Genomic DNA, 27698 nt, shown 5'->3' with positions numbered 1-27698 from the left:
CTCCCAGCTCTCAGGCCAGGTCCCTTTAAAGTCACCTACTTGTTGCCACTGGCAAAGAACACAATCAAACTATATCTATTTAATTCAGCAAGGCAGCAGGATACAAGATTAACATATAGAAATCAGTTGCTTTTCTTAACATTAACAATGAAACATCAAAAAAGGAATGTAAACAAACAATCCCTTTAAAATTGAATTCAAGGAGTTCACATTGGGGTCAGCAGTAACGAACTGGAGTAGTATCCATGAGGATGCGGGTTCCACCCCTGGCCTTGCTCAGTGGGTTCAGAATCTGGCATTGCCTTGAGCTGCAGTGTAGGTCAAAGTCATGGCTCAGATGCTGCATTGCTGTGGCGCAGGCCTGCAGCTGCAGCTCCAATTAGAACCCTAGCTTGGGAACTTCCATGCTACACATGCCCCCGTGCCCCCCCCCAGAAAAAGCAGGAAAAAAAAGATGGAATTAAAAAAAAAAAAAACTTAGGAGTAAACCTCACCAAGGAGGTGAAAAGCTTATATGCTAAGAACTACAAAACATTAAAAAAGGAAACTGAAGATGATTCAAAATATACCTGTTTAATTAGTGAACTAATCAAACCTAAACATATCTAATTTATCTCTTGAACTTGGGCCAGTATAAGAAACTAAACATAACTTGAGCTGGACCCAGTGTTTTTTTGTTTGTTTGGTTTTTGTCTTTTGTCTTTTTAGGGTCGCACATGTGGCATATGGAGGTTCCCAGACTAGGAGTCTAATCAGAGCTGTAGCCACCAGCCTACACCACAGCCACACCAGATTCGAGCCAGGTCTGCGACCTACACCACAGCGCACAACAACGCTGGATCCTTAACCCACTGAGTGAGGCCAGGCATCAAACCAGAAGCCTCAGGGATACTAGTCGGATTCATTTCTGCTGAGCCACATCGGGAACTCCAGGACCCAGTGTTCAATCTTCTTTTTCACTGAAAAATATATAACTAATCCAAAATAGCAACAGAAGATGGGTGAGCAAAAGAGAGCAGGGAGGCCAGGGAAAAGCTACTGCCCAGTATGGGTAGATTCTACCTGAACTTGTCTGGGTTCCTCACTGAAGTTAATTTTTGGATTCATATCTGTTTCCTTTTTTTTTTTTGCTGCCCCCATGGCAAATGGACATTTCCATGTCAGGGACTAAACCTGGGCTACATCAGAGACCCAAGCTGCTGCAGTGACAACACCAGATAACCCACTATACCAAAGGGAACTCCTCTGTTTCCATACTTAGTGCATGTATGTAAGGAAATAAAATATATAAATATGCATGTTTTGTCTTTTTAGGGCCACACCTGCGGCATATGGAGGTTCCCAGGCTAGGGGTTGAATCGGAGCTGCAGCTGCCAGCCTACACCACAGCCACAGCAACTCGGGATCCAAGCTTCATCTACCACCTACACCACAGCTCATGGCAACGCCAGATCCTTAACCCACTGAAAAAGGCCAGGGATTAAACCCACATCCTCATGGATACTAGTCTGGTTTGTTACTGCTGAGCCATGACAGGAACTCCTACAGTTCTTTATTCCCAATCCTGAAATACAAAAAAACTCTCAACACTGAATATCTTTTTTGGCAGCAAAACCTGACCGGACTTCATCTTGTGGCAAAACTTGTCCTAAACTAACCTTAAGTTATTTATAGTCTTTATTTTCCTAAGTGTGAATATTCACTTCACGTGTTTCACTGTAAAAGATACTGATGTTTAATTCTAAGGAAATTCAGAACTTTCAGACAAGGGATTGTGGATTTACATATAAAATATACTAAATAATGATAGCCTTGAAATAATAGACTTGTACTTCAAAGCCACGTTTTAAAGTCTACACAATAATAACTAACAGAGGTCAAGTATGTAAAATCAGAAGTTTCTTGGGAGTTCCCGTCGTGGCTCAGCAGTTAATGACCCTGACTAACATCCATGAGGACTCAGGTTCAGTCCCTGGGCTCGCTCAGTGGGTTAAGGATCTGTTGTTGCCATGAACTGTGGTGTAGGTCACGGACGTGGCTCAAAGGAAGCTCAGATCTTGCATTAGTGTGCCTCTGGTTTAGGCCAGCGGCTACAGCTCCAACTGGACCCCTAGTCTGGGAACCTCCATATGCCACAAGCTCGGCCCTAAAAAGACCAAAAAGAACAAAACAAAAAGAAGTTTCTTAAGAGCACAATCATTTGTAGATGAGGAAACTGAGACTTCCAGAGCCACGACTCACCTGAAACAACTACCATAAATCCAGTAAGCGCCTACATGCTACCCTCCCCCGAGGCAATACACTTCAGTGGCCATTAGTCCCCATCCAGAGGGCCCTCCCCTTTGGTTTGGACCAGGTTCTGCTTTTGTTTAATCAGAGTTCCCAAGGGTTCTCCAGTAAAGTATCTGGCTCAACTTTAGGGGGACATAAAAATACATTTTTTAATACTCCCCCCCACAATTCCACTTTTCTTTCTCAAAATTTGAATGAGTGTACAAATGGCTTATCAAAAGACAGAGCCAATACCATTTACTCCAAGAGGGGAAAAAAGATAGTGATGAACTCACAGTTAACAACAATCTTCTTAGTCCTTCTATCCATTACAATTAGTGAACTTATTAACAAGTTGGTAATATTAACTGTATGATGGGTGTATTCCATTTCAAAGGTTCGTTTCAAAATAAGGAGAAGGAGGAATTCCCACTGCAGTGCGGTGGGTTAAGAACCCAACTATAAGGAAGTGGGATGGACTGGGAATCTGAGGTTAATGGATGCAAACTATTGCCTTTGGAAAGGATAAGCAATGAGACGCTGCTGTACAGCACTGGGAACTATATCTAGTCGCTTGTGATGGAGCATGAGGGAGGATCATGTGAGAAAAAGAATATATGTATGTGTGACTGGGTCACTTTGCTGTACAGTAGAAAATTAACAAACACTGCAAACCAACTATAATGGAAAAAATAAAAATAATTCAAAAAAAAAAAAAACCCAACTGCAGCAGCTTGGATCCATGTGGAGGCTCATGACCGCTTTTACTGGCAGTGGCATTCAAACCCAGAACTGCCTAATTCTGCAGCTCCTCGTTTTCAGCTGTGCCGCAGAAGTTAACGACAGGCAATGTACTAATGGTACCGAACCAGCTGTCTCCACTTGCCATGCCACCTGGTGGCATCCTTTGCCTCTCATTTCTATTTTCTTTTGGTAAATACATAACCAGGTGTGGAACACAGAAAAAGAAAAACTCTATCAACTGATGCCTTTAAGCCACCTTCACACTGCAGGGGAGTTAAATAGTTAACTGAAAATTGCTTAGGGCCAAAAATTGACGGAACACTGTAAATCAGCTATAATGGAAAAATTACTTAGAGCCAAAAGAGTCTTCTATAACCAGTAAGACACTTAACTATGCATAAATACAGTCACCACATTAAGGTGTAATACACGAAACAAAGATAGAACCGCAGGTAGTACCACTAGGTACGTATTCCACACTTCCAAGTCCGGGGCACTTTCTCACCCTTACTTCTAAAACTTATCTTTATCAGCTCTTATACCAAGGACTACTAAAAGTGCAAACCAGGAAACCATGCCATATAACTCATTTATTCATTGAGCAAATATTTAGACTGTATAGACTGGCAGTACCTGGGCCAGGGTTAACAGTGATTAAACAGGCAGCCCCCTCCCATGGAGTTCACAATCCAGCATGAGGACAGACTTCAATGTATACTGTGGCATTTCTGAAAACCACTGTTACTTTTAAAACCTTCTGCAACCTCCTACATTCAAAAAAGAAAAATAAGTAAATAAAACAAAGAGATAGATGTCTAACAACTTGAAAATACAACGTTGTCCCTATTGTTACCCACCCAGTTTAAAAGAAACTAAAAGTCCCCTACAGGTACTCTGCCAGTTCTCATCTCCTCATGGTCTCTTAGACACTTGTGTATGACAAAGAACCCCCTGATTAGACTGTCACTCATGAAATAACTATCCAACCTAAACCAAATGGCTGTTTCATTCAAGACAATGTTTGAAGTCCATATTCAGAAGGGTACAAATCTACTAAACCTAGATGGTCCCACCTCCCAAACCTGTTGCTTGGCCCTTCTGCGGTTTACAGTCTAATCGAGCTACTTTATTGCCCATTAACTAAGAGCAGATTAAGAAAGGCTGGGCTTGATGTGGAATCTAAATAATTAGCATATCCCAAGACCTAAGGGCTTGTGCCGGGTCCCAAGAGAATGGGAGCAGGAGTCCAGGAGGGCTACCTGTGCCCTGGTCACACGAAGGGGCCCAGCCTCAGATGAGAAATAGTATTTGGAGCCGCCAAGAGACCGCTCTCGCTGGCGTGTGCACATCTACCAGCACAGCCCCGAAGAGCTAACTGATGACATACAGCTGCTGCAAATACAGGCACAATCAAAGGGGGAAACAAAAAACGCCTCTTCACGTGTAAGTCCTTTAAATTTTGGGCCAATACACTCTCCCCACTGCAAATTCACGTGTGCGAAGAAACCACTCTTGAACAAAGTTTTGACATTTGGGAAGAAACGGGATTAAGACAGAGTGCCTTTGTCAAAGCCGAAAAGAATGATGACACCCGAGAAAGAAATACTAGGAGACGCAAGGACTGCGAATTTACTGTCATTTAGAAAACTCTGGGTCCCCTGAGGGGGCTTCGTGCAGAGCAAGGCCTGCGGGAGAAAATCAACTGAAGGCACGTGGGAGGAAAGGGAGTCTGCAGATGGGGAGTGCGGGTCTCCCCGAAGCGCCGGGAGGGCTAGGTCTGGACCCCAGATGCTGCAGCCGAGGCCCGGGGAGGAGATCTGAGTTCTCGGCGCCTCCGGTAAAGGGCAGGCTCCGGGGCTGGTCCGGGGGCTGCGGGTAGGATAGGGAGGCAGGGCGAAGCGCGTCAGGACTGGGGTGCCGCGGGGTCGTGCGGGTCCCGGGCGCCCCGGCCAGGGCTCCCGCGCCGCTACTCACCTCTCCGAACTGGAAGGCGGAGACGATGGTGACAACGACGCCCACGAAACAGACGTAGAGCCCATACCTGTGGGACAGGCAGGTATAGGTCTGTCTCTGCAAGAGCTTGAGCAGCATCACCCTGGCCGCCGCCACGCCGCGTCGCGCCCGAGGAGCCGGAGCCGCCGCCGCCTCAACGAGCCGCCATTCCGCAGCCCGAGTCGCGCCGCCGCGCTCAGGTCACAGCCTCCAGCTGCAGCGCATTGCCGCCCCGGGGACCGACGCCCGCTGGGCTCCGCGCCGCGGCCGCCGCTTCCGGGAGCCGGGAGCCCACGCCCTCTGCGAGGCGGAGGCTGACGCGCGGCCCCCAAGGCGGCCGGCGCCGCCCCGGCCTGGCCGGGTTAGAGGCGGCGGGGGCGCGGCGGCGGCGGCGGCGAGGCTGACAGCGCCACCTGGCGGACGGAGGGGCAGAGGGCAGGCGGGCCCCCTCCCCGTGTGCGCGTGCGCGGCGGGCTCTCAGGGCCGGGCTGGAAACCGTGAAATCTGGTTGGGCAGGCAACTGAGACAGGAGGTTGTGCCACAGAGGATGCTATGTTGACACGAATGTTTGTATGCACAAAACCCTTCTTGCATTTACAGTAATTGGGAACTCATGGTTTTTCACAGCGCTTAGAGGAGATGCTGTTTTGGCCTTCCTTTCTCCTTGAGCTGTCTAACCATATGTATGAAAGAAGAAAACTTTGGGCTTAAATGTGCCAAAAGCAAAATTCATTCATTCATTCATTAAATATGTATTTCGTGTCCAATGCCTGGCATGTTGCTTGGTGTTGGGTATTCAAAAAGGAACTAAATCTGGCCACTCTTCCCAAAGAGTCTAGTAGAGAAGATAAACACACAAACCACTGAATACAAAAAAGTTATTATGGTAGAATTCATGTGATGTACAGGAAGGGAACCCCTGCGAAGGGGGTCAGTTATTTCCACTTTGGCACCAGGTGATTTCTAGGAGAGCCTTTCTATAGAAGAGGGCTTTTGGACAGTACCACATAATGGAATAAAACCAGAGGACTTAAGTCTCAAGGAGTTTGCAATGACAGTATTTCGAGACACTTTTTTCTTTTGACATTTTTTTGGCAGGGGGAGGGCGTCTGTTCCTGTGGCATGCAGAAGTTCCAGGGCTAGGGATCAAACCCAAAGGACAGCAGTGACAACACCAGATCCTGAATCCACTGGGCCACTAGGGAACTCCTCTTTCAACATTTTATTAATACTCCTAGTCTCTCTTCCACCCCTCATCCAAGGAGAAGACAAGGCTACCTGATCAGTGAGCATGCAAGGAATTGAGATTGTCTGCCAGAGACAGGAGTTTTGATCTGCTATCTGCCAAGCCCAGGACCACCTATGTCCCAGCCTGGCCTTGGCCTATAAAGCCTGTCTCATTCAGGGATAAAATATTGGCAGCCCACTTGACCAAAGAGGTTAACAACATTCTCCAATTATCTTTATCAGTACTAAAGTTAACACTTTCTTTTTTCAATTTTTTAATTTTTTTTTTCAATTTTTGTGGCCACAACTGGAAGTTCCCAGGCCAGGGATTAAATCCAAGCCTCAGCTGCAACATGGACAGCAGCTGTAGCAACACCAGATCCTTTAAGCCACTGGTGATGGGCTGGTGATGGGACCCTCCCCTTTGCAGCTACCTGCAGTTGGGTTCTTTACCCACTGGGCCACAGCGGGAATTCCGAAAGCTGACACTTTAATTTCCATCTCTCTACCTTACATCACAGTTCTCAATAGGTTTGAAACTCAGGAGACGAGAATGCTTTAAGTGTTGGGCCCTGAAACATCACCCATCTCCGAGTCATCTTTTGCTTAGTCTGGATGAAAAATAAACATCCAAAGTAAACAATCCAGAGTTCCCGCTGTGGCTCAGTGGGTTAAGAACCTGACATAATGTCCATGAGGATGCAGGTTCGATCTCTAGCCTTGCTCATCGGGCTAAGGATCTGCCATTGCCACAAGCTGCAGATGTGGCTTGGATCTGGCTTTGCCGTGGCTGTAGTGTAGACCTGCAATGGCAGCTGATTCAAACCCTAGCCTGGGGAACTTCCATATGCTGCAGGTGTAGCCTTAAAAAAAAAAAAAAAAAAAAAAAAAAAACCTAAAAAAAAGTAAACAGTCGTACACAAATAAGAGCCATTTTGACCTGGGCCTACAAAACATAAATGTTGAAGGAAGAGATGGTGTACTTGAAACACCTTTCATATGTAGGCCTTATGTAGAGCTTGATAAGAAAGTAGTATCTAGGGAGTTCCCTTAGTGACGCAGGGGAAATGAATCCAACTAAGAACCATGGGGTTGCAAGTTCAATCCCTGGCCTCACTCAATGGGTTAAGGATCCAGCATTGCTCTGAGCTGTGGCATAGGTCACAGACATGGCTCAGATCTGGCGTTGCTGAGGCTGTGGTGTAGGCCAGCAACTGTAGCTCCAATTGGACTCCTAGCCTGGGAACCTCCATGTGCTGCTGGTGGGGCCCTAAAAAGCAAAAAAAAGAAAAGAAAAGAAAATAGAATCTAAACAAAGAGCTTTAGCTAATTAAGCAAAATTGAAGTAACTCCTGATATGTCCATATTTATCTGAGTCCTTGCTTTACTCAAGGTAAAAAGATAAAATGTTCACATTATGAAATGCTTGCACTTTAGGTTTGAAAATCTTGCTTATTGTCAGGACACATACTTTGATTTTGTCCCTTGCTTTCTTTCTGGATATATAGTGTGTGTTCATAAAACACAGGTCTAGTGTAAGTGACCTCATATAAAACAAAATTACTAAGAAATTTCAGGAGTTCCTGTCATGGCTCAGTGGTTAACAAATCCGACTAGGAACCATGAGGTTGCAGGTTCGATCCCTGGCCTTGCTCAGTGGGTTAAGGATCCAGTATTGCCGTGAGCTGTGGTGTAGTTTGCAGATGTGGCTCTGGCGTAGGCTGGTGGCTACAGTTCCGATTTGACCCCTAGCCTGGGAACCTCCATATGCTGCGGGAGCGGCCCAAGAAATGGCAAAAAGACAAAAAAAAAAAGAAAGAAATTTCATTGCTTCTGGTAGAATTCCAAAAGCCAAAACATACCATGGCCCACTGTTTATTTCTGTGTGTGTGAATGCAAATATATCATGTATATATAAACAATAGTTTATAGTTTTCCCATAAGTGTGACCATGCTTCATTCCATTTACTTGATTTTTGCTGGTGGGGTTTTTTGTGTATCTCATCTATAGAACAGAGGCATCATAAAGGCAAAAGACTTGCTCATCTTATTCTTAACTATATCCCTACCTTTAACATTGCCTTGCCTATAGCAGCCAATTGATAAAATTTATTAGGTGAATGTATATATTTTGCACTGATAAAAGTACCAAGTACACAGAGTTCCCATTGTGGCTCAAAGGGTTAAGAACCCAACTGGACCCATGAGGATGTGGGTTCGATCCCTGGCCTCACTCAGTGGTTAAGGATCCAGCATTGCCACAAGCTGTGGTGAAGATCACAGATGAAGCTTGGACTCTGCATTGCTGTGACTGTGGTGTAAGCCAGCAGCTGCAGTTCTGATTCAACCCCTAGCCTGGGAATGTCCATATGCCACAGGTGAGGCCCTAAAAAGGAAAAAAAAAAGTACAAAGTACAAGTACATGCTTGGAATTACTGAATTTTTTTTAATGTCTTTTTGTCTTTTTAGGGCCACGCCCACGGCATATGGAGGTTCCCAGGCTAGGGGTCAAATCAGAGCCACAGATGCTGGCCTACACCACAGCTCACAACAACGCTGGATCCTTAACCCACTGAGCAAGCCAGGGATCCAACCCAAAACCTCACAGTGCCTAGTCGGATTCGTTTCTGCTGTGCTACGACAGAACTCCCAAAGTTTTGTTGAATTGACTTTTTTTGTGTGCCTTTTTTGGCCATGCCCACAGCACATAGAAGTTCCCAGGCCAGGAATCCAACCTGTGCCACTGCAGTGACAATGTAGGATCCTTAACCCTCTGTGTCACCAGGGAACTCCTTTCTGTGGCTTTATATTTCTTTGCTTTGTGCCTTTATCTTTGTAATTTCGTTTGCTCTTATTCTCTGAATTTACTCTGTTGCTCTTGAACTAGTTTCTCAAATTTGATAAGTAGCTCAATTTTTTCAGTGTTTATTGTTTTTCATTAATGTTCCAAAACTTTAAGCATCCCTCTAAGTGCTAATGTTATTGCATCCCTAGGGTAAGATAGACACTGGACTCTCTGGGTGTGCACGGCTGGGACAGAGCATCACCAATGTCCTCACACATTGGTACATTAAGCTACCATGCAGCATGTGGGGAAAAAAGCAAAAACCACACACTGGAGTCAGGAAGCGCCCCCTTCCTCCTGCAATATCCCTTCAGCGCCCTCTACTGGCAAAGTTTAGCATTAGACTCGCTGCAAAGGAAAAATGCTTGAGTCCAAGTCCATTATCACAGAGCCCGGTTCTGAAGGGGTGACTTTGGAGCTGAGAAGCAGCAACTCATAGCTGGTATCCCTAAAATTAGGTGTGATTTAGATTCTCCTCATCAGATGAATTCACAGAAGGTCTTAATCTAAGAGTGATATGGGGTGAGAAGCCCGGGAAAGGGCACATGTTTTTTTGCTAGTGAGTTGGTGCCTATGTGCCAGTGGTTCTGAGGCCAGCAGTGCTGGAAGCAGCTTCCTGCCTCTGCTCTTCCCCCGACCTCATCAGAATCCACAGCTCCACTGGAGCTCAGTTCAACCGAGGTTTTGGGAACACATCCTACAAATTCAACCTAAAGTCTCTTTGTTCAGCTCTCATAATGGTTTATGGATGAACTAACTGAATCCCTTTCTTTTTAAATCAATGCGTGGGAGTTCCTGTCACGGCTCAGCAGAAATGAATCTGACTAGCATCCATGAGGACGCAAGTTCGATCCCTGGCCTTGCTCAGGGGGTTAAGGTTCCAGAATCACCATGAGCTCTGGTATAGGTCAGACATGGCTCGGATCTGGTGCAGTTGTGGCTGTGACATAGGCCGGCAGCTGTAGCTCTGATTCCACCCTAGCCTGTGAACCTCCATATGGCACAGGAGCAGCCCTAAAAAAAAAGACAAAAATAAAAATAAAGTAAATCAAGGAGTGGATTCTTCAGTCTACAAATTATTAATCTAACCCAAAGAAAAAGAATGGATTTTACATGATATTGACACGTTGGAATTCATTGAGGCTTCCTTTGCCGCCTAGTACGTGGTCAAGCTTAGTGAAAATTTCAGGTTTGCTCAAAAAGAATGTATGCTCCCTTTCTCCTCTCCCCCTCACTCTCTCTCTCCCTGGCTCTTAATTACTTTTCCATTTACATTTTCACGAGTCATCCATTTAACTACAGGTTCCAACAATTTCCCAGGATCAATATCAAGCCCACCATGATATACTTTGCTGAACCCACGTGTTTGCAAAAGCTAATTCCTGTTCTACTGTTTGAAAGTTGTATCGATTTCCTGATTCCCACACCTTTGGCATTTCTGATCTCCATAATTTTATTAGTTTTTAGTTTTCTGCTTCTTAGAGCCAAATTAGTGAGCACTCAACATATGTATGTGAGTATTCAAAAATTCTGATTATCTAACTCGTTGCAATATTAAGTGCAAAATGCCTTCAGAAGACTGTCAGAGGTACTCTGTTTTTTTTTTTAATTTTGTGGTCACATATGCAACATATGGAAGTTCCCAGCAGGGATCAAATCCAAGCTGCAGCTGTGACCTATGCCAAAACTTTGGCAATGCCAGGTCCTTAACCCACTGCACCACATCAGGGATTGAAGTGGCAATGCCACAGAGAGAAGACAGATCATTAACCCACTGTGCCTCAGTGGGAACTCCACACTCTGATATTTGGCTACAAAGCTTCAGCAATGCTTTAAATTTATTATGGTCACTGCAACCAATACTAAGGAAACAGGGTAAATCCATGTGATGCCAACTATATAGTGAAGGGCACCAAATCCAAAGTTAATTTATCTAAAATGCAAATGTTGGCATTCCCCCTGTGATGCAATGGGATCAGCATCTCTGCAGCACTAGGATGCAGGTTCAGTCGCCTACCTGGTACAGTGGGTTAAGGATCCAGCTCCTGGGACACAATCACTGCAGTGCAGGTCATAACTGTGGCTACGATCTGATCGACGGCCCAGGAACTCCATATGCCACAGGGCTGCCTAAAAAAGAAAATAATAAAACCTAAAAATAAATAAAATGCAAATGCCACAGTAGAAAAAATAAAATCCAGCCTCTGTCCTCTGGTGCCAAAGAGAAACACACACCAGAGTTTTGGGCAGAGAGAAATAAAGCTTTATTGCTTTGCCAGGCAAAGGTGGCCACAGCAGGTGAATGCCTTAAAGCCGGTGCCCTCCCTTGGGAGAGAATAGGAAATGGTTTTATAGTTTGGGAGTGGAAAATAGGGCCAGAGATAAGGACACAAGCTTGCATTCTTCTTCAGAGCAGGTGTTTAGCAGCCCCAGGACTGGTTCTGATCGTCCTCCACTTAGGTTTTCATTTGCTGGGGGTTTTGGTTCTGCAGACGAGCTCAAAGTAGTATATGTGAAGAGGGCCCAGGACACCCCCCGCCCCCCCCCCGCAAGGCTGCACTACTGCTCCTCCCTTGTCCCTGCATCCCCTCCCTTCCCTGATTATCCACTGTTTGAACCTACCCTTTGGAACTCAGAGAAGGTCATGGAGGCTGAGGCTTCGTCCCTAAAAACAAGAAATGGGGGACAAGAGCCCCACAAGGTCTTGCTCAGTTTCGCAACTGAGATGAGGTAGAACTGGTTTTGTTTGTTCCTTTGTGTTTCATGTTAGGGCCACACCTGCAGCATATGGAAGTTCCCAGGCTAGGGGTCAAATCAAAGCTGCAGCCAAGGCCTACACCAGCACTGGATCTGAACTGCATCTGTGAACTATGCCACAACTTGGGGCAGTGATGGATGTTTAACCCACTGAGCAGGGCCAGGGATTGAACCCACAGCCTCACGGAGATTATCTTGAGTTCTTAACTCACTGAGCCACCATGGGAACTCTTGAGGTAGGACTAGTTTTGCTGTTGTTTCCCATCCCACTTCATATTGATCTAGATTCCATGGGTAAAGTAGTCTTCTTGACGTTATTTTCACTTCATAATGTGCAGATTCACTGCTAATAAATTTTGAACAGTTCTTCTAGATAAGCTAGAAATGTTCTTTTAAATGAAGACAAATTTCTCTCAAATAATATTAAATAAAAAGTTATGGGAGTTCCCTGGCAGCCTAGCAGTTAAGGATTTCACATTGTCACTGCTGTGACTCAGATTCCATCCCTGGCCCAAGAACTTTCACATGCTCTGGGCATGCCTCCCTGCCCCTCTCCTCCCCCCAAAAAAGTAGTTATAAGTCAAAGCCTCAGTGTCTGTTGAGCAACAGTGGAGTGATGTTTTTGTTTCTACATCCATTTATGACCCTAATACTTTTCCCTCAATTTCCTAAACTATTTCCTATTTAACTTTTTAAAAAATTCATCAAGGTATAATTTACACACCATAAAATTGAACCATTTTAGGTCAACAATGATTTTAGCAAATTTATAGAGTTGTTCAACCATCATCATAATCCAGAATTAGAATTTAGAATATTTTCATTACTCTGAAATTTCTCTTGGACTTGTTTGCAGTTCATCAGTTAATTGCCACTCCCACCTCCAGCCCTTACAACCACAGATCTGCTTTCTGTCTTTCTAAATTTGTCTTTTGTAGACATTTTTAGAAAATAGAATGGAATCTTACAACATCTATGATACCTAGTCTTTTGTGCCTGGCTTCTATCACTTAGTTAAAAAAAATTTTTTTTTTTTTTTTTTTTTGGTCTCTTTAGGGCTGCACCTGAGGCATCTGGAAGTTCCAGGCTAGGGGTGGAATCAGAGCCATAGCTGCCAGCCTACACCACAGCCACCACAACAGCAGATCTGGACTATATCTGTGACCTACACCACAGCTTGTGGCAAAGCCGAACCAACAGAGCAAGGCCAGGGATTGAAACCACATCCTCATGGATACTAATTAGATTCTTAACCCACTGAGCCACAACAGGAACTCCAGTATAATGTTCTTGAAGTTCATCCATATTGTAGCATGTATTAGTACTTCATCCCTTTTCATTGCTAAGTGGTATTCCATTGTATGCCAACGACATTTTGCTTATCCATTCACTGGTCGATGGGTATTTGAATCACGTCCAGTTTGTCTATTACATATAATGCTGCCATGAACCATCACATACATGTCTTCAGGTGGACTTAGGTTTTTCTCTTGGGTTGTGTGGTAAGTTTACATTAACACTGGAAGAAACTTTAAACCATTTTCCAAAGTGGATATACCATTTTATGTTCCGAAGAACAACGTAAGAGAATTCCAGTTTTCTCTCATTTTCTCCAACACTTGGCCCAGTCTCACATTTTAATTATAATTACTCATTTGATTTGTACTTCCTTGCATTTTCTTAATGACTAGCGATGTTAGCAGCTTTTCAGATCCTTATTAGTAATTTATATGTCTTCTTTGGCGAAATGTCAATACAAACTCTTTACCCATTCTTAAATTGGGTCCCCTCTTTAACCTTCGGCAACCTGATTTCCATCCTTAAGGCTATTAAAACTGCCTGCTGAAGTAAGTCATAACAAATCCAGAAGTGTTTTCTATTTATCTTTCCCTCGACTCTTCTGCAGTACTTGGCAATGACTTCAATAACCCCTTCTTGAAATGTGGTCTCACTTTGATGTTCAGGACAGAATACTTTCCTGATTCTTCTCAAGTGTCTTTGATAACTTCCTTTTTTGGGTTGTGTCTTCCTAGCCTCTCTAGCTGGTCCAGACCTTGTGGACTAGACTTCTGCTCTCTGCTCTTCTCCTTTTCCATTTTATTCCATGGCACGTTTTAATATCTTTGAGGAAATGTCTAGAAGGAAATGAGATGTTTAATAACATCTTCAAGGAAATGGTGTTATCAGAATCTGGTAAGAACTGGAGCTGTGGTTGGGGAGCCCCCTGACAGAAGTTGCTGTAACACATTAGAATTGCAGATGCTGTCAGAAGGGATGCAGCCAGGGGGTGAGAACTCAAGGAAAGAAATGCCCAAAGAATATCTATTTCTAGCCTTTGACCCCCTACTGGTGCCTTCTGCTGGTTGAAGCCAGCAGCTACAAGAGGCAGGAAAAAGCCATTTATAGGGTCAGCAAAGGGTATGTCTTTGTTTGTAAATGCTCTATCCCTTATTTGGCATTAAGCACTCATGGGGTTGAACTGAACAACCATTAATATCCTCCACAGGAGTTCCCATTCAGCACAGCAGAAACCTCAGGAACCATGAGGTTGTGGGTTTGATCTCTGGCCTCATTCAGTGGGTTGGGGATCTGGCATTGCTGTGAGCTGTGGTGTAGGTCGCAGACGTGGCTCGGATCTGGTGTTGCTGTGGCTGTTGTGTAGGCCAGCAGCTGCAGCTCTGATTCGATCCCTAACCAGGGAACCTCCATATGCCATGGGTGTGGCCCTAAAAAGATTTTTTTTTAAATCCTCCATAAATATGAAATTCTATGGTTTGGTTTGGTTTGGTTTGGTTTGTCTTTTTAGCGCTGCACCCAAGACCTTCGGAAGTTCTCAGGCTAGGGGTTCAATCTGAGCTGCAGGCTGCCAGCCTATACCACAGCCACAGCAATGCCAGATCCAAGCCACATCTGCAACCTTCACCACAGCTCGTGGCAATGACAGATCCTTAACCCACTGAGCAAAGGCTCGAACCCATGTCTTCATAGATACTAGTCAGTTTGGTTACCACTGAGCCACAATGAGAACTCCTAAGATCCTATGGTTTTATGGTACTCAACACAGCACCATGATTTCATGGAAATTCTCAAGTGTGTACTTGTCTTTTGAACAAGACTGTAAGCCTTTTTAGAGCAGGGTCTGTTCCTTATACTTCTTCAAATCCTCTTCATGCCCATCAGATTTCTGTTCGGGTAAGAACTCAGCAAATGCTTGCAAGATGAATAAATGAATGATTCAGAAACATGGACCTAAAACTGGCCTGAACCCTTGTCCGCATTACCTTCAAACAAACATTCAATACATTTTGTGACTGAACAGAACTTGTAACCGAGCTAGTACCCTGTGGGGCTCCTAGGCACACGATCCTTCCTGTGTCCTCCATTTCTTGTTTTTGGAGAATAAGCCTCAGCCTCCATGACCTTCCCCGAGTTCCAAAACGCAGTTGCTAATCAGGGAAGGGAGGGGATGCAGAGACTTGGGAGGAGCAGCGCAGCCTTGGGGCAGGATCCTGTTCCTTCTTAAGGAATGTACTTAAGAATATCTTTGAGCCTTTCAGTAGGACTAAAACCCCACCAGAACCAGCCCTGGGGCCACTAAACACCAGCTTTGAAAGACAATGCAAGCTTGCCTCTACCCTCATCCTTATCTCCAGCCATGATCCTTATTCCGCTCCCCAAACTATAAAGCCACCTCCTAACTCCTTCCAAGGGGGGGCACAGTCTTTAAGGCATTAGCCTACTAATGGCCCCCTTTGCCTGGCAAAGCAATAAAGCTGTCTTTTTCTCCTTTACCCAAAACTCTGCCTCTGCCTCTCAATTCAAAAACACCCGAATTTCTGACAACAAAGTTAGTTTCATTCGAATTTCTGACAACAAAGTTAGTTTCATTCGCCTGACCTGCAGCAAAGCCAATCTACTGACACTGGGGTGTAGAGGAAAGCACAGCATTTATTTGCAGGGCACCAAGCAAGCAGAACTGGTAGTTAATGCACAAAAGTCCTGAACTCCTTGATGGCAAGAGGTTTTTGTTTGTTTGTTTGTTTTTATTTATTTTTGGTCTTTTTGCCATTTCCCAGGGCTGCTCCCACAGCATATGGAGGTTCCCAGGCCAGAGCTATAATCGGAGCTATAGCCGCCAGCCCACACCAGAGCCACAGCAACACGGGATCCAAGCCGTGTCTGCAACCTACACCACAGCTCATGGCAACCCACTGAGCAAGGCCAGGGATAGAACCCACAACCTCATGGTTATAGTCAGATTCGTTAACCACTGAGCCACAACGGGAACTCTGGCAAGAGTTTTTAAAGGCATCATTAAAGGTAAGTGTCGTATTGTGTGCAGTCAGCCTGTGGATATTCTCATTGGCTGGTGGTAAGGTAACATGGTGATATTTCAGGAATCTTAATCCTCAACCAGTTGGTTCCAACAAGGCTGGTTAGCAATTTCTATACAGGAGGGTTCTGGGTTTATTTATTTATTTATTTATTTATTTTGCTTTTTAGGGCCACACCCGAAGCACATGGAGTTTCCCAGGCTAGGTGTCCAATTGGAGCTGCAGCTGTCGGCCTACACCACAGCCACAACAACACCAGATCTGAGCCTCGTCTGTGACCTCCACCACAGCTCTGGGTTTATTTATTTATTTATTTATTTTGCTTTTTAGGGCCACACCCGCGGCACATGGAGTTTCCCAGGCTAGGTGTCCAATTGGAGCTGCAGCTGTCGGACTACACCACAGCCACAACAACACCAGATCTGAGCCTTGTCTGTGACCTCCACCACAGCTCACAGCAACGCTGGATCCTTAACACACTGAGCAAGGCCAGGGATCAAACCCACAACCTCATGGTTCCTAGGCAGATTTGTTTCCTCTGCACCACAACGGGAATTCCATGGGTCCTGGTTTTTATAAAACAACTCAAGGATATGCATCAGATTTTTCCTATTTCCTTTTAGGAGGAACTAGGAGTCTGGTGACTCTATTGTTCAAGCTCTTGGTACTTTTCTCTCTCTCTCTCTCTTTTTTTTTTTTTTTTTCTTTTTAGGGCTGCACCTGCAGCATATGGAGGTTCCCAGGCTAGGAGTCTAATCAGAGCTGTAGCCACAAGCCTACACCACAACCACAGCAATGTCAGATCTGAGCCATCTGCAAACTACAACTCAGCTCACTACAACGCCAGATCCTTAACCTACTGAGTGAGGTCAGGGATCAGACCTTAACCCACTGAGTGAGGCCAGGGATCAGACCTAGTTAAATTCATTTCTGCTGATCCATGACGGCAACTCCAAGCTATTAGTACCTTTCTTGCTTGGCTGCTTTTCCTTTGTTTCTGCATTTTCTCACTCATTAACTTAGTCTGCTCTTTGGAACTCAGAGAAAGCCTAGAAGTCAATCTTTGTATACAAACAAGAATTGGGAGACATGGTGAGATTTGTACCTGGGAAGGGCCTCCAAGGCCTTGCTCAGTTTCAATTTCACCAAAACGTGACAACACCCACAATGATAAATTCCAAAGATGGTCAAGTTCCAGCAAGCACAACCTTGAGGCTTCAATGATCATGGTAAAAAAAAAATTGTAAGTACAAAATGTGTTAATCAGACTCTTTATTCTCTTTTTGGTGAAATGTATCAATTAATTACTTTCTGTGCAAATAATTTCTTTTTTTTTAAATACATAATATCAGTTCCCAGACCAGGCATTGAACCTGGACCATAGTGGTAACAGTGCCAAGTCCTAACCCCTAGATCACCAGGGAACTCCCTGTGCAAATAATTTCAAATAAATATTAACCAAAAACATGTTAGCTTAGCAAATATTCACTTTCATGCATTGTTTCCATGAATTGTAACATCTTTTGGTTTTTAGCTAAATCTTAGTTTAGTTTTCTTACTATGAAAGTATCATGTGCTTAGTTCAGAATAGGCCAAAGACAAAATCTCCTATAGCTCTTTTTTTTTTTTTTTCTTTTCGCTGCAAACGTTTCATCTGGCTTTTTCTTTTACGAATCGACCTTTAAATTGTATTTGTTCCAAAACAACTCATGCTCATAGAAATAAAAACAATAAAAGTGTATAAGGCAAAAGGTTAAAGACTTCCTTCTCTCCTAGGCCCTGTTGTCAATCCCAAGGGGTAAACATGACTTTGTTTTTTTCCCAAAGGGACGTTGTTAACAATGGGATGCATATTCTTCCAGGAATTATTGTTTGCAGATTTAATTGTTGAAAAAAAAGCTGAGGAATTTTTTATTGAAATTACAAAATCCAACCCCTCAACCCTTCCCCCTCTTACATGAAAGTGCAGAGAAGAAACCATTGGTACTAGTTTGATATGGTTTCTAGTTTTCAACACTTAGCCTTCAAAAATGTGTGAGGGCATTTCTGGTTGTCACAGTCCTTGGGGAGTGTCATAGTCCTTGAGGGGACAGTGCTCAGAGGCTAACAACTCTGGAATGTCCAAGAGGGTCCCACATGATGCCACTGTTACTGCAGTCAGGTAGACAGCTAGAGATGTGCAGAGAAAGGGGGGGGGCCAGGTGGCAGGAAACCCTGCATCCTGTAAACAGCTGGGTCCACGGGCACACAAAGAAAGGCAGGAATCTCTAGACTGACAGGAAACTATACATTTTCAGGTGGTAAGTGTCCTGGAGCTAGACAGAGAAAGGTGGAAAAAGGCGGGAATCTCCAGCTTCCACATGTAACCTGTTGTTCATTATACCCTCCTTACAATAAAATTAGTCTGGCAGATAAGAAGTTCCCATCATATTAAACCTAGAAGTTTCTGCACAGCAAAGGAAACCCTAAATAAAAAGAAAAGACAACCCACTGAATGGGAGAAAATCTTTACAAATGAAGCGACTGACAAGGGATTAATCTCCAAAATTTATAAACACCTTCTGCAGCTCAATACCAAAACAAAAAAAAAACAAACAAAAAAAAACAAAAAAAAACAACCCCATTAAAAAAAAAAAAAGATCTTCAGACAATTCTCCAAAGAAGACATACAGATGGCTGAAAAACACATGATAAGACGTTCAACATCACTCATTATTAGAGAGATGCAAATAAAAACCACGATGAGGTACCACCTTACACCACCCAGAATGACCATCATCAAAAAGTCTACAAACAGTAAGTGCTGGAGAGGGTGTGGAGGAAAAGGAACCCTCTTACACTGTTGGTGGGATTGTAAATTGGCGCAACCACCATGGAAAACAGTATGAAGATGCCTCAGAAAACTCAAAATAGAACTACCATTTGACCCATCAATCCCACACCTGGGTATCTATCCAGAGAAAACCATGATTTGAAAAGACACATGTACTCCAATGCTCATTGCAGCACTACATACAATAGCCAAGACATGGAAACAACCTAAATGTCCATCAACAGAGGAGTGGATAAAGAAGATGTGGTACATAAACACAATGGAATATTACTCAGACATTAAAAGGAGAGAAATAATGGCATTTTTAGCAACATGGATGGACCTGGAAATGACCAGCTAAGTAAAGTCAGTCAGACAGTGAGACAAATGCTATCACTTACATCTGGAATCTAAAAAAGGACACAATGAACTTCTTTGCAGAACAGATACTGACTCACAGACTTTGAAAACTTACAGTTTCCAAATGAGACAGGTTGGGGGTGGGGGGGAATGCACTGAGGGTTTGGGATGAAACACTGTAATTTGGTTGTGATGATCATTGTACCACTATAAATGTAATAAAATCCATTGAGTAATTAAAAAAAAAAAAGTTCCCATCATGAACCAATGTCATGACACTTCCAATCAAGGCTAAAGAAGGACAAAAATCCCTCCTCCCCTTGGGAAGATGGAACCGGGGTGAACATCAGAGAATAGGACCCCAAACCTCCCTTCCCCAATGAATACTCCTCCCCTTCATTTGTATGCCCCTCATAACTGTTGTGCCAAAGAAACACAGAGCAGCTGCTCACCTGTCAGCCTGCCTCCCCTCTGGGGCTGTATTTCTCAGTTAAATAAATCCTTATTTATTTATTTACTTATTTATACTTTCATTCATTCATTTACTTATTTATCTATTTATGTTTTGCTTTTGTACTGGAGGCATATTGAAGTTCCCTGGCTAGGGGTCAAATCCGAGCTGTAGCTGCGGGCCTACACCACAGCCGCAGCAACTCCGGATCCAAGCCGTGTCTGCAACCCACACGACAGCTCACGGCAATGCCTGATCCTTAACCCACTGAATGGGACCAGGGATAGAATCAGTATCCTCATGGATAATAGTCGGGCTCATTACTGTTGAGCCGCAGGGGAACTCCCAATCTTCTTTTTCTTTTTTTTGCTATTTTTTAGAGCTGCATCCTCAGCATATGGAGGTTCCCAGGCTAGGGGTCGAATCAGAGCTATAACTGCTGAACTATGCCACAGCAATGCCAGATCTGAGCCACATCTGCAACCTATACCACAGCTCACAGCAATGCCAGGATCTTTAACCCACTGAGCGAGGCCAGGGATCGAATCCGCACCCTCATGGATCCTAGTTGGGTTCCATAACCACTGAGACATGAAGGGAATTCCCCAATCTTCACTTTACTTTCTTTTCTTTCTTTCTTTTTTTTTTTTTTTTTGTCTTTTTTGTCTTCTCTAGGGCCACACCCGCGGCATATGGAGGTTCCCAGGCTAGGGATCTAATCTAATCGGAGCTGTAGCCACCGGCCTATGCCAGAGCCACAGCAACGCCAGATCTGAGCCACCTCTGCAACCTACACCACAGCTCACGGCAACACTAGATCCTTAACCCATCGAGCAAGGTCAGAGATCAAACCTGCATCCTCACAGATATTAGTCAGATTCATTCCCACTGAGCCATGACAGGAACTCCCCAATTGCTTTTTCAAACAAACATCTATGCCAACTCCGAATCATCAATCCATTTTTTCAAATGCATTTCAGGGTCAGTTGCCAAGATCAGTATACATCATCCCTAAACACTGCACCATTAATTTATGTGTAAAACAACTTCTTACACACATTAAGCTACAGCTTGCTCTATAAATATATCATCATTTATTCCACACATCAGTATTTTTTGGTGAGTGTTTCCTATGTGTCAGGTACTTTGCTAGGCCTTAGGGTTATATTGACAAGGGAAGGAAATGCAGCTCTGGGATCATGGAGCTTCCCATAATGGAGACTGAAACTCTTTCCACAGCAGTAATGCTACCCCCAAACGGGGTTCACCTCTTGGTAGGTGTTGAGCCAATAGACACAACTAAGCCAAAGATTGGGAGAAGGAAGGTTATTACTTGCAGCAAGTAAGAACACCACAGATTTTTCCCAAAGCAGTGCCCCCCCAAACAGCAAAACTGGGGACGTTTTAAGCTAGGGTACTTGCAAATTCATGAAGAGGCTTGAATAGAGGAGAATTCAGCACAGACCTGGGGCAAAGTTTGACTTTAGTTGACTGAAGTCAAGAAGGTCAACGTCATCAGAGTTCCCGTTACGGGACCGAGGTTAACGAACCTAATATCCATGAAGACGTGGGTTCGATCCCTGGCCTCGCTCAGTGGGTTAGGGATCCGCTGTTGCTGTGAGCTGTGGTACAGATCGAGGATTTGGATCCCACATTTCAGTGGCTGTGTGTAGGCCGGCCGCTGTAGCTCCGATTTGACCCCTAGCCAGGAAACTTCCACATGCCTCAGGTATGGTGGCCCTAAAAACCAAAAAAAAAAAAAAAAAAAAAGGTCAATATCTTCCACCTGGGTGGGGGTCTTAGTTTCTGCAGAAGTCACAGATATATTATCATAGGAGTTCTCTTGTGGTGCAGGGGTAAGGATCCAGCCTTGTCACTGCAGCAGGTTGGGTAACTGCTGTGGCAGGGGTTCGGTCCCTGGCCAGGGAACTTCCGCATGCCATGGGCAAGACCATTAAAAAAGAAGTTTTTATGTATAACACCTGAGGAGGGCTCTGCTTTATTACTGAACTATTGTTTGACTGCCTTTTCTCTGTTCTTGCATTCCTTTGTTCTCTAAGATCACCGATTACTGAGACCTGTTCAAGGACAAGCACTGTAGCCAGGCTTAGATCACAAAATGGCTTAGGCCGAAACGGCTTCCCTTATGGCAGGAAAGCCATTTCTGGATGGTGTGTGTATGTATGTATGTGTCTTTTTAGGGCTGCCTATTTCTCGTCATATGGAAGTTCCCAGGCTAGGGGGCCAGTCGGAGCTGCAGCTGCTGGCCTATGCCACAGCCACAGCAAAGCCAGATCCGAGCCACGTCTGCCACCTCCACCACAGCTAACAATGAAACCAAGCAGGGCCCTGTGGGCTCCTGGGCACAAAAGCCTATGTTCCCGCATTGCATTTTAGGAAATAGGCCTCATTCAGCCTCCATAATTGTCCCTGAGTTCCAAAGGGCAGGCTCAAACAGTTGTTAACCAGGAAAGGGAGGGGATGCAAAGGCCAGGAAAGAGCAGTCAAGAAACAATACTGCAGGAATTCCCATCGTGGTGCAGTGGAAATGAATCTGACTGGTATCCATGAGGAGATGGGTTTGATTCCTGGCCTCGCCCAGTGGGTTGGGGATCCCACATTCCTGTGGCTGTGGTGTAGGCCAACAGCTGTTGCTCTGATTTGACCCCTGGGAACTTCCATATGCCCTAAAAAGCAAAAAAACAAAAAAAAAGAAAGAAAAGAAGTGAAAAGAAACAATAGTGCAGTCCCGGTTCCTCCTCAAAGAATGCACGTAACAAAATCTTTGAGTTCTTCCTCAGAACTGAAACCCCCAGCAAATGCAAGTTGCTGATGAAGCATTCTTCATTCCCAAAGAAGTATCATCAGAACTAAGCCCGGAATTGAAACTGACGTGAACCTAGCCGGAACCCAGATTGAGACTTGAACCCACAGCTTTTAAATTAGAATCATTCACCCTGTGTCTGGCTTTACTGAGATTCAGGTGCTTCAGCACAGAAGTCATTGAGTGAGAGCCCAAGTGACAGGCAAAGTGATGGGAACATGGACAGACTTGTATTCCAGGAGGTCACTGTGGCTGTGGGGGAGGGACCGCTGCTGAGTCACAACAGGAACTCCCCTGGATCTCTTTCTCTGAGGACCCTCCTAACTTATCTTCTTTCAGTAATGATAATCACAAAGATAATAATAATTAGAGTAGTATAGCAATATTATCTACAACAAAATAATTGTGTCCCTATTATAAGATAGTAACAATACAGTCTAGGAGTTCCCACTGTGGTGCAGCAGAGACAAATCTGACTAGGAACCATGAGGTTGCAGGTTCGATCCCTGGCCTCGCTCAGTGGGTTAAGGTGTTGCCGTGAGCTGTGGAGTAGGTCACAGACACAGCTTGGATCTGATGTTGCTGTGGCTGTGGTGTAGGCCGGCAGCTGCAGATCTGATTCAACCTTTAGCCTGGGAACCTCCATGTGCCGCAGTGCAGCCCTAAAAAGCAAAAAAAACAAAAAAACAAAAAAACCAAAAAACAAAACAAAACAAAAACTTCTTCCCCAAAACTTTCCAGAAGTTGGGGTTTTTTGAGCATGAGCAACCTGTTCTTGTTGGCCTTGCAATAAAACTTTCTCGGCTCCAAATTCCAATGTTTGGTTTTTTTTCCCCTCATCATATGTTGCACATGCAAACTTTTGTTGGGCAACACTAAGAACCCCTGAATGACAGGCCCAGTCTAAACACAGGCACAGAAACTACATGACTAAGATTGAGAAACTCGAAAAATTCCTGGAGGAGTTCTCCTGTGGCACAAGAGGTTAAGGATCCAGCCTTCAATTCCTGGGCTGGGCTGGGCACTTCCACATGCCTAGGGCATGGCCGAGAAAAAAAAAAAAAAAAAGAAAAAAGCATTCCAGGAAATAAGACACACATTAGCTCCTATTCATTCCCTCTCCTTCCTCCATGACCTTGTTTCATCACTCACTTTCTCTGCTAATCAATCGTCAAATTCTTCCTCCGATAGCATTCCATCCTAACTCCTCAAGCATCTTCCCATTTTGTATTTGTGCTTCTCTATCTCTCATCTTGGAATTGAAAGTCTACACCTACGGCCTTCTGGGAGTTCCTATCGTAGCTCAGCAGAAACAAATCTGACTAGTATCCATGAGGATGCACGTTCAGTCCCTGGCCTTGATCAGTGGGTTAAGGATCTAGCATTGGCATGAACTGTGGTGTTGGTTGCAGATGCGGCTCGGATCTGACACTGCTGTGGTGTAGGCAAGCGGTTACAGCTGCGATTTGACCCCTAGGCTGGGGACCTCCGTATGCTGTAGGTGCAGCCTTAAAAAGACAAAATAATAATAATAATAATAATAATAATAATAATAATAATAAACCTACAGCCTTCACGCCTCAGTCCAATGCAATCTAACTTTTTTTTTTTGCCACACCTATGGCATGCAGGCCAGGGATCAAACCTGACCCACAGCAGGGACAACACCAGATCCTGAAGCCCTAGGCCATATTTTTCTTACGGAGGTGTTCACTGACCGTTTACCTGCTCGATCCAATCCCTTTTCTTCTTGTACTTGATTTCACTGCAGCATTTACTCCCTGGGGGATCTCTCCTATTTTAATAGTGTACCACCACTGCTCGCCAATGCCACCAAGTCAGTTGCCTTCATCTTGGTTTTCGAGAAACTATTCATTAAACTGTTCCATCTAAAACCAAACTCATAATCCTCCGCAATTCCATTCCCTGGCTCAATTCAGACTCAATAGGCACTGACCCTCTCAAGCAGGAAACCAACTCTGTTTCATCCTCAATTCTTCTCTCTCATTCTACTCATTCAATCAGCCACCAAATCGCTTTCTCCACCCACAATCCATTGCCTTAGGTTAGATCATTAGCATTTCTTTTTTTCTCCCCCTCTTTTGGCCACCCCATGCCACATGAAGTTCCTGGGCCAGGGATCAGATCAGGGCTGCAGTTGTGACCTATGCCACAGCTGTCACAACATTGGATCTTTATCCCACTGTGCCGGGCTGGAGACTGAACCTGTGTCCCAGGGCTCCAGAGAAACCTCAGATTCCACTGGGCCACAGCAGGAACTCCTCATTAGCACTTTTTAAAAGGACCCATCTGTCCTTAATCTCCACTGCTATCTCTAGTCTATCCCCCCAAGGCCTGAGGGAGTTGGGAGTTTTCACCGCAGAGGAGAAATCCCGACCGTGACACCACCCTACTCACGAACTTTCACCTTTTTTCTTGAAGCTTGCTTCCGGGTTATACCCAGTCTCCTTCACAGTGTCATCACCAGGATCTCCCAGCCTTATCTGCATGTGTTCCGGTCACCTTGGACGGCTTTTCATGCCCCAAGGCAGCCAAGTTCATCTGAGCACTGAGACATTCATTTCAGGCACTGAGTGTTCTGTTTCCGTATCCTTCATCCCCCAGCGCAAGGTCTGACAACTTTTGAACATCCTCAGTCAATGCTTCTTGAGTGAATTAACCACCAACTGTGAGTGGCTGGTTCTTCAATAAAACATTAATTATTAATTAATTTAGTAGATAAGTAAAAGAATTATGAAAGGAATGCCTCCTTCAAAAATATTCCTTTTTCTGGAGTTTCCGTCGTGGCATACTGGTTAACGAATCTGACTAGGAACCATGAGGTTTCGGATTCAATCCCTGACCTTGCTCAGTGGGTTAAGGATCCGGTGTTGCTGTGAGCTGTGGTGTGGGTCGCAGATAGATGCGGCTCGGATCTGGAGTTGCTGCGGCTCGGATCTGGAGTTGCTGCGGCTCTGGCGTAGGCGGGTGGCTACAGCTCCAATTAAACCCCTAGCCTGGGAACACCCTATGGTTCAGGTGCGGCCCTAAAAAGACAAAAAAAATAAAAATTCCTTTTGGAGTTCCCGTCGTGGCTCAGCAGTTAATACACCCGACTAGTATCCATGAGGAATCGGGTTCGATCCCTGGCCTCACTCAGTGGGTTAAGGGATCCAGCATTGCTGTGGCTGTGCTGTAGTCTGGCAGCTACAGCTCCAATTCAGCCCCTATCCCAGGAACTTCCATATGCTTCAGGTGTGGCCCTAAAAAGACAAAAAAAAAAAAAAAAAAAGACGAAAATATTCCTTTTGGGAGTTCCTGTAGTGGCACAGCAGAATGAATCTGACTAGCATCCATGAGAATCCGGGTTCTATCCCTGGTCTCAATCAGTGAGCCCGGGATCCAGCCTTGTCATGAGCTGTGGTATAGCTCCCTAGCCTGGGAGCTTAACCATGCCACGGGTGGGGCCTAAAAAGGAAAAAAGAAAAAAAGTTCATTTTTTTTTTTTTCCTAGATGAGTGGGAGGCAACAAACAGTCTGTCATTATCCTTTTTTTTTTTTTGTCTTTTTGTCTTTTTAGGGCCACACCCGCAGCATATGGAGTTTCCCAGGCTAGGAGTCTAATCAGAACTGTAGCTGCCGGCCTACGACACAGACACAGTCACAGCAATGCCAGATCCGAGCCAAGTCTTTGACCTTCACCACAGCTCACGGCAACACCAGATCCTTAACCCACTGATCGAGGCCAGGGATTGAAACCGAAACCTCATGATTCCTAGTCGGATTCATTTCCACTGCGCCACGATGGAAACTCCATATCTTCAAATCTTATCCAATTCAGGTCAGACTATCAAAAGCAAAGCAGCTGCTAAAACCTTTCCCCTTTTTCCTGTAATATTTTTAATGTGTACAGGCATATATTCATGAGATCATGGTAAATATGAGCATCAAACCTCAATTCTTCATAGATAATGATAACTAAGCCATGAACTGCATCTCCTTAGAAAATCCTGTGTAGAACTCTTGAAGTAACTAGAGATTTAAGATTAGCTAAACTGAGAAAGTCAGATCATATGAGTTCCTATATTTGCGAGCTAATTTGGAAACCATTCATAAGGGGAAGGAAAAAAAAGTGACCTCTTATTTTAAGTTTTCAAGAAATTTTCACTCTCATTATCATAGTGGAAATCCCCAAATTTCTCAACTATGTTCTTAAGAGATAAAGAAGATACCTCTGGGAGCCTAAAAACATCTGCCAGAAAAAGTTATGAAACTGAAGATGTTTCTGATACCATTGCCCAAACCTGTTATAAGTTGTAATGAACAGGTATCATTCCCACAGTGGGCTCTGGTTTCTTTCCCTTTGAGTAACCAGAATTTCTAAGCCTTTGCTGAGCCTTTCTGATTTCTCTACTTAGTGATATGGATTTAACAGTGCCTCTTAGGGGATGCTAATATGTCGATGGTAGGAACAAATGTATGAAGACCAGATTCTCTGGCTAGTAGTAGTAAACTAGTATCAAGTATTCATCTGTACATATTTGTTCAAGAAACATTTATTAACCATTTATTTTGTGCTAGCGTGTAGTGTTGGCGCTGACTGAATATTTATCTGTTTTTGTAATGCAAGTGGCTGACTTAAGCTTTGATCGCCTAGGCATCCTAGAACGGCCATCTCAAATAAACACACTGCCAGCCACAGACTGGCAGGGTCCTTTGTTTGAGAGATCTTTTCTTTTTTTCCTTCACAGCCCCTTAACTTGAGGGATCTGAGCAATGCCTGCAACCTACACAGCAGCTTGCAGCAAGGCTGGATCCTTAACCCACTGAGCAAGGCCAGGATCAAATCTGCATCTTTATGAATACTAGTCAGTTTCTTAAACCACTGAGCCACGGTTGAAATCAAATCTTGATTGATTTCAATAAGTGACCTTTTGGCTTATTTTTTTTCCTCTTTCTTTGATTTATAGTCCTGCTCTGTGCTATCTTTGCAACTTTTCTATAAATCTAAAATAGTCCAAAATAAAGCACAGTCTCTTATTTCACCCGGTAAAAGGAGAACCCAGGCCGTGCTCGTTCTC

The 27698-nt window shown here is 44.3% G+C and overlaps 1 protein-coding gene across 12 annotated transcripts in view; it reads right to left on the bottom strand.

Moving 5' to 3' along the window:
- The window catches only part of GNPTAB (N-acetylglucosamine-1-phosphate transferase subunits alpha and beta), a 211495-nt gene that overhangs the window by 103714 nt on the left and 80083 nt on the right, over positions 1-27698 (bottom strand). For 4 of the 12 annotated variants that reach the window (XM_084957376.1, XM_084957377.1, XM_021092672.2 and 1 more), the window contains exon 1: positions 4990-5309. The exons of the other annotated variants lie outside the window; for them this stretch is intronic. Coding sequence is in view for 2 of the 4 variants with exons in the window: in XM_021092672.2 (XP_020948331.1) it covers positions 4990-5106 (117 nt within the window). In the remaining 2 variants the exon portion in view is untranslated. Of the gene's footprint in view, positions 1-4989; positions 5310-27698 lie in introns of those variants that run through there. 12 annotated transcript variants of the gene reach the window in all.

The sequence above is a fragment of the Sus scrofa genome, chromosome 5 (genome assembly GCF_054392235.1).
Source record: "Sus scrofa isolate SSC_HxYL_T2T_F1_AM1 chromosome 5, Sscrofa_HxYL_maternal_Yorkshire_Landrace_v2.0, whole genome shotgun sequence".
In the NCBI taxonomy this organism is placed as follows: Eukaryota; Metazoa; Chordata; class Mammalia; order Artiodactyla; family Suidae; genus Sus; species Sus scrofa.
This window is presented reverse-complemented; position numbering and strand designations above follow the sequence as displayed.